This window comes from Amphibalanus amphitrite, unplaced genomic scaffold, assembly GCF_019059575.1.
Source record: "Amphibalanus amphitrite isolate SeventyFive unplaced genomic scaffold, NRLGWU_Aamphi_draft 001949F_arrow, whole genome shotgun sequence".
Classification (NCBI taxonomy): Eukaryota; Metazoa; Arthropoda; class Thecostraca; order Balanomorpha; family Balanidae; genus Amphibalanus; species Amphibalanus amphitrite.
In genome coordinates, this window is record NW_024883442.1 from 11153 (window position 1) to 26605 (window position 15453).

The 15453-nt window shown below is 50.3% G+C and overlaps 1 protein-coding gene across 1 annotated transcript; it reads right to left on the reverse strand.

Moving 5' to 3' along the window:
* Nucleotides 1-372: 372 nt before the first annotated feature.
* On the reverse strand, nucleotides 373-15204 carry LOC122375891 (the record flags this gene model as incomplete). Its single annotated transcript, XM_043355464.1, has 6 exons — nucleotides 15142-15204; nucleotides 11960-12095; nucleotides 11780-11847; nucleotides 3135-3353; nucleotides 2343-2505; nucleotides 373-504 (listed from the first exon to the last, which is right to left on the reverse strand). Coding segments are annotated over exons 1-6 (781 nt in total), but the record flags the coding sequence as incomplete, so codon positions are not given.
* Nucleotides 15205-15453: the final 249 nt, after the last annotated feature.

A 15453-nucleotide genomic window follows, 5' to 3' on the forward strand; every position in this document is an offset into this window, starting at 1 on the left:
ATGTCAATCAGGTTCACGCTTGCACGCTCGCCTGCCAAATTTCCTGGACTTGCAAGACGTGACAACGGATTAGACCATTTTGTGTTAATGATCGCTGGTTTGGACCAAACAATCAAATCCGTACATGGACGTAACGAGCACTCGAATTGAACCGAGCAATATACATTGTCTCACAGCTTCATTGCTACATATTGCTGCAGACGACTGATTACATCCGCGACAGTACCTCTCTCTCTGTAGTGTATGGAGAGTGTGCTGCTCTGGGAGCAATGACACGAGGTCGAGGACTCAGTGTAGCTTGGCAGGTCTCACATTTGATGACCTCTCGTTCCACTCGGTGACTCGATGACTCGGCGTGACTGGGCGACTCACCTTTCATGACGGGCGCCATCTTCCACATGGAGACGGGTCCGAGCTGGCTGTACTGGCCGATGGCCGTCTCCATCAGGTACATCGGCTTCCCCACCAGAAACAGAATGATGATGTACGGAATCAGGAAGGCACCTGTCGATGGGGGGGGGGGGGGGGCGGTCAGACACTGTATACGATCGCAACTTCAGGTGCCTCTCCACCAGAGACAAGATGATGATGTACGGGTATCATGAACGCGCCTGTTGACGGAGAGAAGCGCGGGGGTGGGGTGGGGGGTTCAGACACTTACGCCTGTCGGTATCAGGAAGTGCGGTATCAGGAACGTCCCCTCAGAATTGAAGTCCCCTTTGGTGAATATCATCCGGGTTCTTAATTTGTTTTCCTCGAAATGTTCTTTCTCCTTGAATTATCACTTTGTGACTTAGGCCAATATAGCGACAGTGAAGGTTCTGCACACTGTGGCGTGACTGGCCGTCCGCTGGAAATGTCATAAACGGCTGCGGTTCTCGTGAGCCGGCGTTTGACAAGGCCGCCGAGTTTGGAGACGGCAGTGGCGGGTGGGTACAGGGGATGTTTATGGCCCACCGGCCGACCCTGGGCCGGCCCGGCGGCCCTCCCACACATCGGTACTGACGGATAGCGAGCCCAGTATCGGAGGGGAACCGCACCGGCATCAGGAGTTGTTGTATTTAGTTTTTGGTGTCGGAAATTCACAGTAAGTAAAAGGTCGGTTCTACAATACGATTGACAAATCGGTAAGAACCACAAGACATGCCAATGGCAAGGACGACAGCATCCAGAAAATCTTCTGATAGTAAAAAAGCCTCGTAAATGAATTTCCATGTTGACTAAGTCTTGTACTGCTTAGTGCTTTGCGTCCTTACACTGCACAACAGAAACAGCCAATGCCAATGACATTTGCTTGTTGACGGCATACCGGATATACTGCTTCAATAAAAATGCGTACCTGGCATCGTGAGTGAATAACAAGGCGGCTAGTTTGGTAACCACGGCGTCTGTTTAACGTGTACCGGAACTAACCACCGGCCGCGGCACGGTCCAGGGTAGCCGAACCGCGGCCATTTGGTGCTGTGCGGCGGCCGCCGAGGTTCACCAAGGTGTAACGAGATTTCTCCTTTTTACCGGCGCGCGTTCCCACGGCTCTGAGAACGTTACGGCGATGCCGGCGGACACGGGGGGGGGGGGTGCGGGGGCGGCCGAGGGGAACAGGGGACGGCACCGCCGCGGGACGCTGCAGCGGTGTAACAGGAGTGTGGTGACTTGGTGGGTCTGTATAGTGTATACCCTGTATACCCGAGCCCGTATTAAAGAAAGTGTTTTTTTTTTGCTATCAAATACCTACCTACATTCTTGGTTACGCCTTACTTGATAAGATTTAATCCCATTAACCCACTTTATTTATATCTACACGCGCACCAATAACGGCTTGGAGAACATTAATCACGCACCCACGACTTAGCGGCAATGTTTTCTTCTCTTCTGCTTCCCCTGACCTCCTTTCCTCACATTCCTCTCTGTCTCTGTCTCTGTATGTCTCTCTCTCTCTCTCTCTCTCTCTCTCTCTCTCTCTCTCTCTCTCTCTCTCTCTCTCTCTCTCTCTCTCTCTCTCTCTCTCTCTCTCTCTCTCTCTCTCTCTCTCTCTCTCTCTCTCTCATTTCTCACTATTTCTCTCTCTCTCTCTCTCTCTCTCTCTCTCTCTCTCTCTCTCTCTCTCTCTCTGTCATTTCTCACTATTTCTCCAACTCTCCACTTAGACTTACTGCCCATCCTTTTTTATCTCCACTCCCTCTCTCGCCCCATCTCCTTTCCTTTCCTTCAGTCCGTCCCGGCGCACTCACCGCCGCCGTTCTCGTGGGCCAGGTAGGGGAACCGCCACCGCTCTGGTATGCCAGGTAAAGGGGGAACTGCCGCTATCGTACGCCAGGTATAAGGGGAGCCGCCTTACTCACCGCCGCCGTTCTCGTAGGCCAGGTAGGGGAACCGCCAGACGTTGCCGATGCCCACCGACAGGCCGATGCAGGAGAATATGAACTCCCACTTGGAGCCCCACTGGCCACGGTCGTGGGTCTGAGTGACGTCCGCCTTCGGCTCGACGGCCAGCGGCTCCGGGGGCTGGACAAAGACAAAGACAAATTTGTCAAAGGCCAATCATTTCATTAACAGATCTGGTTAATGAAATATGTCACATAAAACACAAATAACTTCATAAAACATGACTATAAGCAATAGGTTATTTTTGGGAACATCTGCGAACATCCGGTGAGTGGGCATGAGCTGTAGTCAAAGAAAAAGGCTGTTGTCCTCAGTCCTCACTAGCTGCGACTGGCGCGTGTGCAACGAATCGCCCAAACTTGTGTAAAAATGCTGTGGCTTTGGACCCTGCGCAGCTGCACGATGACCAAGTCCGATGAGTTCATACAAACAGTACGTAGAAACTGAGCATTTTTACCGGACTGCACCGTGTGCCTTATTAGTCGTCGTGACTCTTGACCGACCACTGCGGGAACACTGAAATAGCACGCTGACCTTATGGTTGCAACCAATCGCCACAAGACTTCGCATTGAAAAGGTCCAATGTGTATGAATGGTATGAGAGATATAGCAGTTATCCCTACCTCTTTGTAAAGATGCTGAATGATATCAATCTGGAGACGAGTCATATCACAGATGTATCGCACCAGTTAAACTGGACAATATCCTCGGGGATATTTCAAACTTCACTCACTAGGGCCACTACCTACCAGGGCGTGGTCCTTTCCGTTGCTATAGGCTGGCACGTAGTTGCTCTTCCAGGAGGACTGACCGGAGGGGCCATGTCCGTTCTGGTGGCCGTTCTGGTGTCCGTTGTGGTGCCCGTTCTGGTGTCCGTTTTGATGTCCGTTTTGGTGTCCGTTCTGATGTCCGTTCGGGTGGCCTGAGCCGCCATTCGGCCGGTAACTCATCGTCTGCACCGGAGGAGCCTGAAAAGAGAGGAAAGCTGTCAGCATCGTCTGTTGAATATTTACTTCGGAAGGTGTCCATTTTGGGACTATAGCGTTACATAACTGCCAATGGATATGTGTTTTTCTAAATATCTACGTGGGATTCGCACTTGCTAAATCCACGATCCCGGTCTGGCCTGGTGTACCGATAGGACCGACGCTATGGTCCGTTAATTGGACTGATCGGATCATAGCACCGGTCCATGTTAGACGGCCCAGTCGTTGGCCCGGGGACCCGTACTCGCCGGACCGGACCAGGGCGGACCGTGGGCGGTCCGGACCGGACCAGGGCGGACCGGACCGGACCAGGGCGGACCGGACCGGACCAGGGCGGACCGGCGGCCTACCCGTTCACAGCGCAGGTCGGTGACACAGCACTGCCAGGGACTGGTTCGAGCCGTGTATTTTTGTGACACCGCCGGCGGCTGTGATATTTCCAAAGTGGTTCACTGGGTACCGTTCCGCACTGGCAATCTTGCGATTAGTGTCGCGTGGTGAGGAGATGCGTGAATTAAGGCCACTGACATACGTATAAACTGTGGCGTGATCTTGTGCGAAACACCGGAAGTCTAAAACAGAAACACTCCATTCACTGATGGGATCACTGATCGGATTTCGAACAACATAATCCTCACCCTCACAGTGGTGCCATACCAAGATGAGCCGCCAATATTACCGATCGAGGCCGTCTCGCTGAAAATGAAGGTTCGATCGTCATCACGCCGCGCCAATTGTCGTATTCCTCAATCCGGTATTGCTCCAAATCGGGCTGAGGATTCACTCCTGACCGGCTGGGTGATAACTATAGGCTGACTGCCTTACAAGATCTGTGATGAACCGCCCCAGTTGCAGTGTTTCTATGCGTCGCTTCATCAAGTCAGTGGCCATACACCGTCACATAGCCAGCCACTGTGAACCGTCAGCGACACATATCTGGCCGCTATGGGCCTATAATGGGCCACCACGGACCGCTATGGGCCGTCAATGAGCTTTATAAGTGAGCCGGAGGGTGGGTGGGTGTCGCAGGCCAGCTGACGCCCGGCGTCGGCCTCCCGTCCAACCGCCCCACAGCGGTCGAGGTGCCGGGTGCGGACGGGCGACGGGAGTGTCAGACGCTCCTACCGCCTGTTAGGACGACTGAAGGTCCTATCGCCTGTTGGGACGGCTGACGGCCCTACCGCCTGTTGGGACGGCTGACGGTTCTATGCTCTGTGGGACGGCTGACGGTCCTATGGCCTGTAGGACGGCTGACGGTCCTAATGCCCTGTGGGACGACTGACGGTCCTATGCCCTGTGGGACGACTGACGGTCCTATCGCCTGTTTGACGGCTGACGGTCCTACCACCTATAGAATGGCTGACGGTCCTATCGCCTGTTAGGATAGCTGACGGCCCTATCGCCTGTTAGGATGGCTGACGGTCGTATCGCCTGTTGGACGGCTGACGGTCCTACCACCTGTGGGACGACTGACGGCCCTACCGCCTGTTAGGATAGCTGACGGTCCTACCACCTGTGGGACGGCTGACGGTCCTACCGCCTGTTAGGACGGCTGACGGCCCTATAGCCTATTGGGACGGCTGACAGTCCTATGGCCTGTGGGACGGCTGACGGTCCTATGCCCTGTTGGACAGCTGAAGGTCCTATGGCCTATTAGGACGTCTGACGGTCCTATCGCCTATTAGGACGGCTGACGGTTCTATGCCCTGTGGGACGGCTGACGGTCCTATCGCCTGTGGGACGGCTGACGGTCCTATGCCCTGTGGGACGGCTGACGGTCCTATCGCCTGTTAGGACGGGTGAAGGTCCTGCCACCTGTTAGGACGGCTGACGGTCCTACCCTGTAGGACGGCTGACGGTCCTATCGCTTATTAGGACGGCTGACGGTCCTACCGCCTGTAGGACGGCTGACGGCCCTATCGCCTATAGGACGGCTGACGGTCCTATCGCCTATTAGGATGGCTGACGGTCCTATCGCCTGTTAGGATGGCTGACGGTCCTATCGCCTGTAAGAACGGCTGAAGGTCCTGGCGACATGGGTGTCAAATGGTCCTGCGACCGGCGCGCCAGTATATGGTTCTCAGTTCATACCTCCCGGGAATGTTCTGATCGCCTGGTCATGCGCTAATTCTGAATCCATCAATCAGTTCATTTTAAATTCGAGCTAAGCTGAAGTAAAGAAATTATAAAAGTAGGTATAATCGACTCGCCTGACATTATGAATGCAACAGTGCGATATAACTCGGTTATCGCTAAACACGATACAGTGTTCATACACTCTCCTATCTGGCTCTCCTGACTCTTGATATTTGCAAAGCTTGTCTGACCTCAAATTCAGTTGTTTCTTGATAAGAATTTCATCGGTTGGCAAAAACAAGCAAGAGTTAACCACTTAACTAGCCTTTCACCTGAACTTTTGAAGAACCTAATGAAGAACCAGTGTCAGGTCATCACACTTTGCCTGATAGCGTTTTCGAAGTCGACCTGAATTTCTAATAATCGATGTTCGGGCGCCTATTTCGGTGAATTTCGGAGCTAGCCGTCCGTGGGAACACAATAGACCACTTCTCACGTGCCTGCTGTCGGCTCGGCGCGGCGGCCAGTGTCGGCTATTGACGCCGGCCGCGACCGTGACCGGTCCAGGCACGGACGGCCGGCGGTACATACAGCAGACCGGGAACGAAAGCGTACCGGGAAATATCGACCCGGCATGCATCACTGAACGCTTTCAGCGACCAAATTTTTGTGACTGATTTGATAGTAGCCGTTTAGAGTAAACGTAAAATGAATCTCATGCGTGCATCGAAAAGCTTGCTTTCCCATTTGCGGTATCAGTTATATTCACAGAAAACTAGACCTTCTGGAACGGATCTGTTATTCTTTAGTGTAGGCATTGCTGTTGATAAGCACCTAATTAAAAACTCGGTTTGAAACGGGCATATATTGCTGTATAACATTTCGCCTGAACTTCGCATACCTGTGCCTATTGATGAGAGAATTAACGGATCTTAACCCGCGCGGGGCTGGGGGGTAAATTTTACCCCCCTCGCGAATTTTTGCAATATGTCAAAAACGGCGGCGCGCAGCGCCGCCAAACTTTCAGTACCTTTTCTTACATCAATTTGACACGTTCCCTGAAAATTTGAGCGAAATCCGTCGGAAATTTTTTGAGAAATTAACGTTTTAGTGACGTCATGTTACCCATTTTCGCCTCAAAAACGGCAAAAGTTCAAACGCCGCTAACATCTTCATTTTTAAAGGAATCAAGACGCAACAAAAAGGTTATACGTAATTCTACTTTGTCTATCAAATGGCTATCTCGGTTTTTTTGAACATTTTGGATTTTGGCCCAAATTTTTTTCTTAAAAAAACTGACTTTTTTGGGAAAATAATTATAAAATCCAAAATTTTGAGTGTGTCGAAAAAACCGGAATGTATGTCAGTGAAGTGGTCTATGTGCACCTACACACCAATTTTTAGAAGAATCGGTTCAAAATGTGGGAGTAATTCAAGATTTTATGACGTCACGACACACAAAATTTTTGAAAAATGATTTTTTTTGGAAGTTCTAGACCTCGTACGGAAACAAAGATAGCACCATTCGATTTGCCGTGAAAAACTGCATCAGATAGACACCTTTTTAGGCCTTAACAACCAACATCAAAGTTTGACCTCACTTGACCTGACCTTGACCTGACCTCGACCTGAAATTCATCCAGAGGTGGTCCATATCACTTATTGAGTGTGCCTATTGAATTCTATGAGTAAAATGACCCATAAAACATGTGTCGCACATGCCCTTTTCCATATTTTGTTTTTTGGTGACCTGACCTGACCTGACCTGACCTTGACCTTGACCACTGAATGATATTGTATGCAACGAATGTTGTCTTGGTAGCCTAAGAACACGTTTTGGGCAATCAGTCTCAGTCGATGACTCCATTCTTCGGCAACTACGGTGCAAGGCCGATACTGTAGAAACTTGCAATTTGTACCCTTGACCTGACCTTGACCTTGACCTCAAACTTTAAATTAAGTACATGTTTTTAGTAGTTCGTGATGAGATCTTTCGATTGGCGTTTGATTTTTCCAAATCGGACCATTAGTTCGGGAGATAACAGGTGGGGGGGTAAAATTTACCCCCCCCCAGCCCCGCGCGTTCGGCTGGAGACCCCAGCCCGCGCAGGTTAAACAAAAACACAGCCTAGAACGTGGTGTCAACTTAGCCACGGGATAGTCAGAAACGCAGCAGCGCGCCGAGCAGACCCGACCGGAGACCACGGACGGACCGTCCCCGGTCAGGCCCGCAGAGGAGGGCCGGGAAGACGGGGAGGGCGAGGACCCCGCCGCCGCGCCGCAGGAGTCACAGACGGATCAAAAACAGCCCGCCCCGGAGCCCGAGACGGAGCCGGAGCCGCAGCCGGAGGCCGGGCGGTGGTTTTACGTGAGTGACACGCACGTCACAGAGGTGACTCTGGACAAGGTGCTCAAGGCGCAAGCTTACATGCTGTTTACGAGCGAATTGTGTAAGCGACTGCGGTAGCTTGGGATGGTGCTCTGTGCACGGGGCTGTAACGGCGCGCGAATCGTGTCCCTCAGTCTGACCGAGGTGTGATTTCGGAAAGGTCAAGTTTTTGAAGTCAGAAACGGCGTCATTCATTTCACATTTCCCTTTCTCCTTTGTGTTTTGCCTTTCAGACAGTGATCGCCTAGCGTAAATAATCGCTGAGAGTGAGTTTCTCATATTCATGACTACGCTTGATGACATAAAGCGCTTTCTAGTATGTTTATATTGTAGTCGGACGAAAAGGGCGAAACACTGGGATATCCCAGAAAATAACTCAAGTCGACGTTTCTCGAATTCTGCCATGAAATAAAAAGTTAAAAGATGTCAAAGTTGAAATAGACCACAACATGACATCCAAATGTGTAGGTAGCTGAGATGTGCGATCTTATCCACAAAAGTCGAGACAAAGATGTGGGAAAGTTGAACCGTTCAAGTTTGAAAATATGAAGCAAAGCAAAGCACTTATAGCTTATACACAGCTATCATAAATGGGCCCTCCACTGCTTTTTGAAAAGACTCGATCATCCGACGCTTATCCGTTCTTGACTCAGCCTCCAGCCGAACGCCATTGACTAAGGAGGAGGGACAATTACCCCCAACTCTACCCACTGATATTATCTCCAAACTAGATTACCAAGCATCGAACTGAAGCTCGCAAGGCGACGTTGGAAGGGACTCATTGAGGAACATGCGGAACTGTCGTGTGATTTAAATTTTAGGGCAATTAATGTGTCGAATATACCTATGGAGCCCGATGTTGGCTAAGTGCTGACGAAGATTGTTAATCCTATTATAAACACTGTTAACCCGCGCCCTGCTGGGGGGGGGGGGTTTGAACACCCCCCCCTTGTGGTTTTTCGCGAATATCTAAAAAACGGCGGCGCTCAGCGCCGCCGTTTTGGTACACCTTATCATACATCAATTCTACATATGTTGTGAAAATTTCAGACCAAGGTCATTCAAGGTCAGGTCACCAGGTCACTTGAAGTGACCTCACCTCATAAAAAGTTTCAATGTCTGTCATAGCTACACCGAGTGACCGATCGCTTTGAAACTTTCAGTGATTGCTAAGAGCAATAGCATGTACAAATGTTTATCTCAGAATTTTGATATCGATGACCTAAGGCCAGGTCAATTTTGCGACCTCCCCATTATAAGTCAATGGGAGAAAATTGAAATGCGCCTCTTTTGGACGAAAGACATTATAAACACTCCAAAACACCGAATTACAAGTTGTTTAGACACACAAAACATGAAAATGGTGTCCGTGACCCTTGTTTATGCCCTGAGGTCATCTAAATCACGAATGGTAGGGGAGAGGGGGTAAGATGCCCAGGGTGGGAAAGACGCCCCACCCCCTCTAGCGGCGAAACAAAGAATCGAACCTGGAAATTAATGTTCTTAGCGTAAAGCGGAAGCCTGCCTTGTTAACTGCACAAAAATTTGCGAAGCTCAGTGGGCAACGGCTGGCTGGTGATTGCATGTTTTTTATTTGCTGCTTTCAAAAATATTTTGGTGTCAAAACATTGTAAATATCAAAGAAGGTAGATAATTTTTGAGTCCCTTGCTATAGTCGTGATACATTAACATGCGTGTACTGTGTCCTGAACAGTTTGTTTCAGAGTGTAGTTTTATGGCTAACAAATTGTACTGATTTAATGTTGCTTCGGTACCTTGGGGTAAGATGCCCCCTGACCTGATGGGGAAAGACGCCCCCCTAAATCCGTAGACTGTCCTTCAAGCAGCCCGTCAAATCATTTATTACAAACTTGTGATGAGAGACAAAAGCCGATCTGGGACTATTGAGAGTCCAGTACGGTTGGGTGCTCCCCATGCCGGTCTCTCGGCACACACAGCGACTTTTTGGGCGGCATCTGACTGAGAGCCCTCACGACGGCCTCTGTGGGCCCCATTATTGGCTCCAGGGCCCCTCACGACATCCTTTGAGGGCTCCCACGTTGGCTCCACGGGCCCGCGCTGGCATCTGAGGTCCCCACGATGGGCTCGAGGGCCCTCAAGCATCATGAAGACCTATAAGGGCCCCACAGTGGTCTCCGAACGCCACCACGGAGGCTTGTTTGGCCGCGCTGGACTATGATGGCCCTAACGATGACCTCTGAAGCCCCTTACGACTACTTTTGAGGGCCCTTACGATGACGTTTGGTGTCTACTGCAGTCTCGAAGGGACTACTGATTCGTTCAGGCGATTCACGTGCCCATTTATGCCACTTATAGTGCAGGGGGCATCTTCCCCAACGCCAGGGGGCGTCTTTCCCACCCTGTGGGGTAAGATGCCCCCTTTCACTTCTTCAGGAAAATGCTTAATAGCAAAAAAAGTTATCATATTTCATGCACGAAAGTGTGATATTTTTGGAGAAAAATGATGTCGGCTTCCGTTGAAACTCCAAGTTTTTGCTTTCCGATCGTCATTTTCGAATAATATATGACAAAGTAAAACCTGGGCATCTTTCCCCACTCTCCCCTATCTAACAGTTTTTCGTAAATAACTTTTGATAGAGGCATGCTAGAGCGATGAAAACGCCTTAGATGTGTTCAGCTCGACGATACGGATCGACTGATATGCAGCATGACCCTGTCCGGTCAGGTCATGACCTTGACCTGAGGTCAAATTTTCAAGTTGACCTTTCAAGGTCAAGTTATAGTTCATTCGATGCGTCTTGACGAGAGGAACACGACGCCGGTAAAAGTACGCTCGTACAAGGCTTGGATTGGATCAAAAGTTATTGAAGAAAAACTGTTTCCGAAAAAATCGGCTATTTTTGTAGTTTTTGCCCCCTGCAGGCAAAACCGTTGACGTTAGGTCAATCTGAGGGAATTACTCAGAAAGGGCGTTAATAGGGCTATCGAATGCGCTTTTCCGCGGCGCTGTAGCTTTATTGGTTCCCGAGTTATGCGTTGGCTTCTGGGAAATTTTCGACATTTGACCTGGAAATCGGCGAAATTTTGCCTTCAATGACCTCTGGTGACCTGACCTTTGACCTGACCAAAAAATTGACCGAAGTGATTTCGTCATTATTTTTGACGCTCTTTCGAACGCCGCCTTCCGCGTATCGCTACGTTGCCCAGGAGCCGAGTTACAAGGGGGGTGTTCAAACACCCCCCCCCCCAGCAGGGCGTGGAAATCCAGGACCCCCAGCCGGGCGCGGGTTAATTACATCGTTAAAGTAGGTATGCTCGAACGCCATTTCATAGAAGCTTCTTATAGGTATGCATGTGGGTGGCACGGTCTGGAGCTCCCTTCGAGTATTAGAACATGGCCCTTGCAAATGCATACGAGTATCTTTTATTTGTCACTATCGATATACGATTCGCATGAAAGCGCTCACATCACACGTGATTTCCCGCGGATGGTCGGTTGCGATGGGGCAAATGATCGTGAACAGAATTCCGTCCCGAGCGTCACACGTGAATATTCAGCTCCCTATCTCCAAACGAGTGGAGTGGGTGCATAGAGCGTGGTGATCAGTGTCAGGTTCCTCTGAAATATGGCATGCTCTTCATAACTAGGTTTCAAAATTATTATTGATGATTGAGTAGGTACGTCAGTTTCGTATAATTAACCCAAAATAACTTTTGTTTGTCTAGCCCTGCCAGACCTAATAACTATCAGGGGCACCACGCCAGGTGGCTGGTGTTTGTATCTCTCTCGATGACCGTCTCAGGCAGCCCACCGAGGAGGTATGTGGGTCACAGCGGCCGCCCTCCACCTACCCTCACCCCGGGCCGAGCCGACCCAAAGGGCGCGCGCGTCCCGCCAAGGCCGCCCACCTCCCCTCGGCTGTCCCCTCCCACCGCGCCGGACAAAAACAGACGCACTCACGCTGATATTGTAGCTGTAGGAGGGCATACTGTCCGAGCTGGGGCGGCGCGGCCCGATCACGGGCTGGTCTGGCCGGTACACCGGTCAGTAGACACAGTCTGACACTCTGACACCCGCACTGACACGCAACACGTGCGGCCCGACACCCCGTCTCCCCAGCACGGCACGCAGTCCACTGACACCGGGCACTGCGCGCGCCGGCCGCTGCTCCAGGGAAACGCACCTGCCGCCGGCCGGCCAGGAGCATCGCCCCGGGCCCCCGGGCTATCGAGCGCCGCTCCTGCCACCTGTCGGCAGCTTCCGTAACTAGCACCAGCTGCCGACGAACGCAGACAGGTGTCAGGGAGGGCTCAAAGGTCGGACTGGGTTGGTGGACTCGTAATCGTAATATATTTGGAGGCACATCCACTAGGTATAAGATGGTTTTTACGCACCCGAAGCCAATTACAATGCATAACACATGAGATAAAAATAAAATGAATGAGATGTAAAATCACTCGCCAAGACAGTCAACCAGCACTCATGCATATATAAAACACCGCATACCTTCACCTTTCATTTTACCTTTCATTTTATAAAACTGGACTGGCGGGAAACTCATAGGGACAAGTGAACGTGTTTCGCATTCTCATTAAAGTGCTTAGATTGACACACATCTCGATGGGAATTATTGACCTAGCCAATTGAAAGTGCGCCTTGAACCTATGTAGCCGGTAGGCCCTTATGTTATATGTGACCGTAATGCGTATGCATTTGAGTCGACAGCGTGACATCCTATGCGCAGTAAGTGCATAATGGGATCCCTCGCGCCGCTTTGCTTCCATAAGTCGCCGATATAGTGGCGGCGACCCCGCCGATACGGGCTGATCTCTCACTTCTGAGACGGAGGTCCGTTCGTTCGGCCTACTTTTCCCCTGTCCTTGATCCCGCGGCTCCCAGAGACCAGACCAGCCCTAATGGACGGACGGAGTGACACAACGGCGACAAAAAGCGCCGCCGATCGGCGCAGAGGCGCAGACCGATGGCACTGAACGGCCAACGGGTCGGGGTGGTCATTGGGTTTAGAGGCGCCAACCGATGGCACTGAACGGGTCGGGACGGCGATTGGGTCTCCGACGCCCCATGAGACCGGCCTGCCGGGGGAGGGCCGAGTCATCATATTCAGCAGTAGCTAAAGAGCGTGGCAGAGGTCTAGGAGTATTTTTGCATTTACGATTTTCTATTCGAATGCTAGTTCCCAAATGTTTTGTACCCCTTTAGCTAATGGAAGGTGAGGTGCAAAAGCAAGCGACAAAATATTCAACGAAAAAAGATTTGTTTTAAGTTAAATGCAAAGATGAACTATGAGGTTTCAAGCAAAAATAATATTGATAATGTTTCCTATAAATAAAAAAACATGCCTTTCTACGGCATTCATGCAATGTTTTGATAGGTGTATACTGTATATGTAAGTAATATAAAGGTCTCATTAATTTTTGCCTGAGGATATCAATATACATTACCTACATCATAGAACACGGTTCGTCGGAAGGTCATCTCAGGCTCAAAAGAAACGGTATATACGATTCGAAAGCTGACGGTGAGCTGAATCCAAAAATGTATTTTTTATCAAAATCGATCGATGGCCTTTTTTGAAAATTGCGTTTTTGTAAAAACTTAATAATCTTTTATTCAACGGGCTGTCCCGGACATTCTTGAAAACATAAACACGTATTTTTGAGTTCCAGTGAAAGCTGAACGCCAAAAGAACAATATTTAGCGAAGCAATATTTCCGAACATGCATATGCGTCTCCCACAGCCGACAATAAGGCGCAATCACACAGCTCAGTGTCACGATGGACCAAAGTCAGCCACACAGAAGCGTGAAATGACCCTTATCGACTCGCAGACCCGGCGCTCTCGGCCCGCCTAACCGGCCACGGGAAGTACGTTCGGCTCTCGTTCTACTAAACAAATGTCATATTTGTCACTTTAACTGTCCACATCGCTATTAAAGTTATTCAGGATACCTGTGAAGAAAATTCATTGTTCTGCTTGATTTGCAACATGCTTTAATTTACATTTTTCTTATGCATGTTTTGTTCCATCCAGCTGCGATCAGTGCCCGCGCAGGGGAAGTGAGCGGGGTTTCACTGTCAGAGGCTGTACTGGTGACAGCTGCTCGGCCGTGCGACCGGTCAAAGGTTACCCTGCCCCGCCGGGCGCTACCCCTACTCCACCCGAGCTGAGGCCGTTGCAACCTCTGACATTTCAGCGCGGCCAATTTTCCTTATATGGGCATGATACCAAGCTCAATTGAGCAAAGTAGACATGAACAAATGCAAATTAATGCATGATGTGAAGATGACAGAGCAATGAATTTTCTTCACAGGTATCCTGAATAACTTTGATAGCGATGTGGACAGTTAAACTGACAAATATGACATTTGTTTAGTAGAACGAGAGCCGAACGTTCATTCCGTGGCCGGTCAGGCGGGCCGAGAGCGCCGGGTCTGCGAGTCGATAAGGGTCATTTCACGCTTGTGTGGCTGACTTTGGTCCATCGTGACACTGAACTGTGTGATTGCGCCTTATTGTCGGCTGTGGGAGACGCATATTAATGTTTGGAAATATTGCTTCGCTAAATATTGTTCTTTTGGCGTTCAGCTTTCACTGGAACTCAAAAATACATGTTTATGTTTTCAAGAATGTCCGGGATAACCCGTTGAATAAAAGCTTATGAAGTTTTTACAAAAACGCAATTTTCAAAACAGGCCATCGATCGATTTTGATAAAAATTACATTTTTGGATTCAGCTCACCGTCAGCTTTCGAATGGTATATATCGTTTCTTTTGAGCCTGAGATGACCTTCCGACGAACCGTGAGAAGTGTTCAGAGTTTTACAATGCCAGTAGATACAAGCCCACCCATTTTTCTCACTAACAACATATTTGCTAATCGACAGGCTGAGAGCTTCCGGAATGCAGGGCACACCCCAACAGCGCATGCCTGTGACATTGACTGCATACTGTAATCACGTCCTGCGTGCACTCCCGTCACAATGAGTGCGCCCTTTCAGCCGCCCGCAATGTCAGCAATCTGTCACGCCCCGTAAATCTCGCCGTTTAAACCTCTCGACCTCACCTACCCCGGCAGTGTCCGGGGGCATGCATCGGTCGCGGCCCACCGATCAGCGGCACTTGCGCCGAGTTCCGGGACGCCCGACGGCCTTGGCAGTCAACTGCTTTTGTCAGAGCGTCACAGGGGCACGCGCCCGCCGGGGGTACCTCGACTGCCGGGAGCTGCTCACCAGGGGCTCCCGGCCACCCGCCGCGGGCTCGGCCGGTAACCGGGAGGGCCCCGCGCTGTCGATAGCTGGACTTTGGACGAGTAGGTAGTGGTGGCTGCGCTGTCATCCCTGATGACGTCAGTCACGCCATCCATAATGGCTGCGTGTGTTCTGTGACTTGTTGACTCATGCGCAGTGCGTGGCTGATACAAACACGCGGAAGATGCAGTTTCACGTGTTTTATGGAAGAAGCAAAACACAGAGTCCTCCAAACGCACCATCAAGTGGAGGAAAACATCCTTCAGCTGACTGGCAAGTCATTCTGCCGATGACATTGACGTTTTGCATGTATAGTCGCTATGTCTTTTGGAAGGCTGCGTCATAAAAACCAATAGCAAAGATTC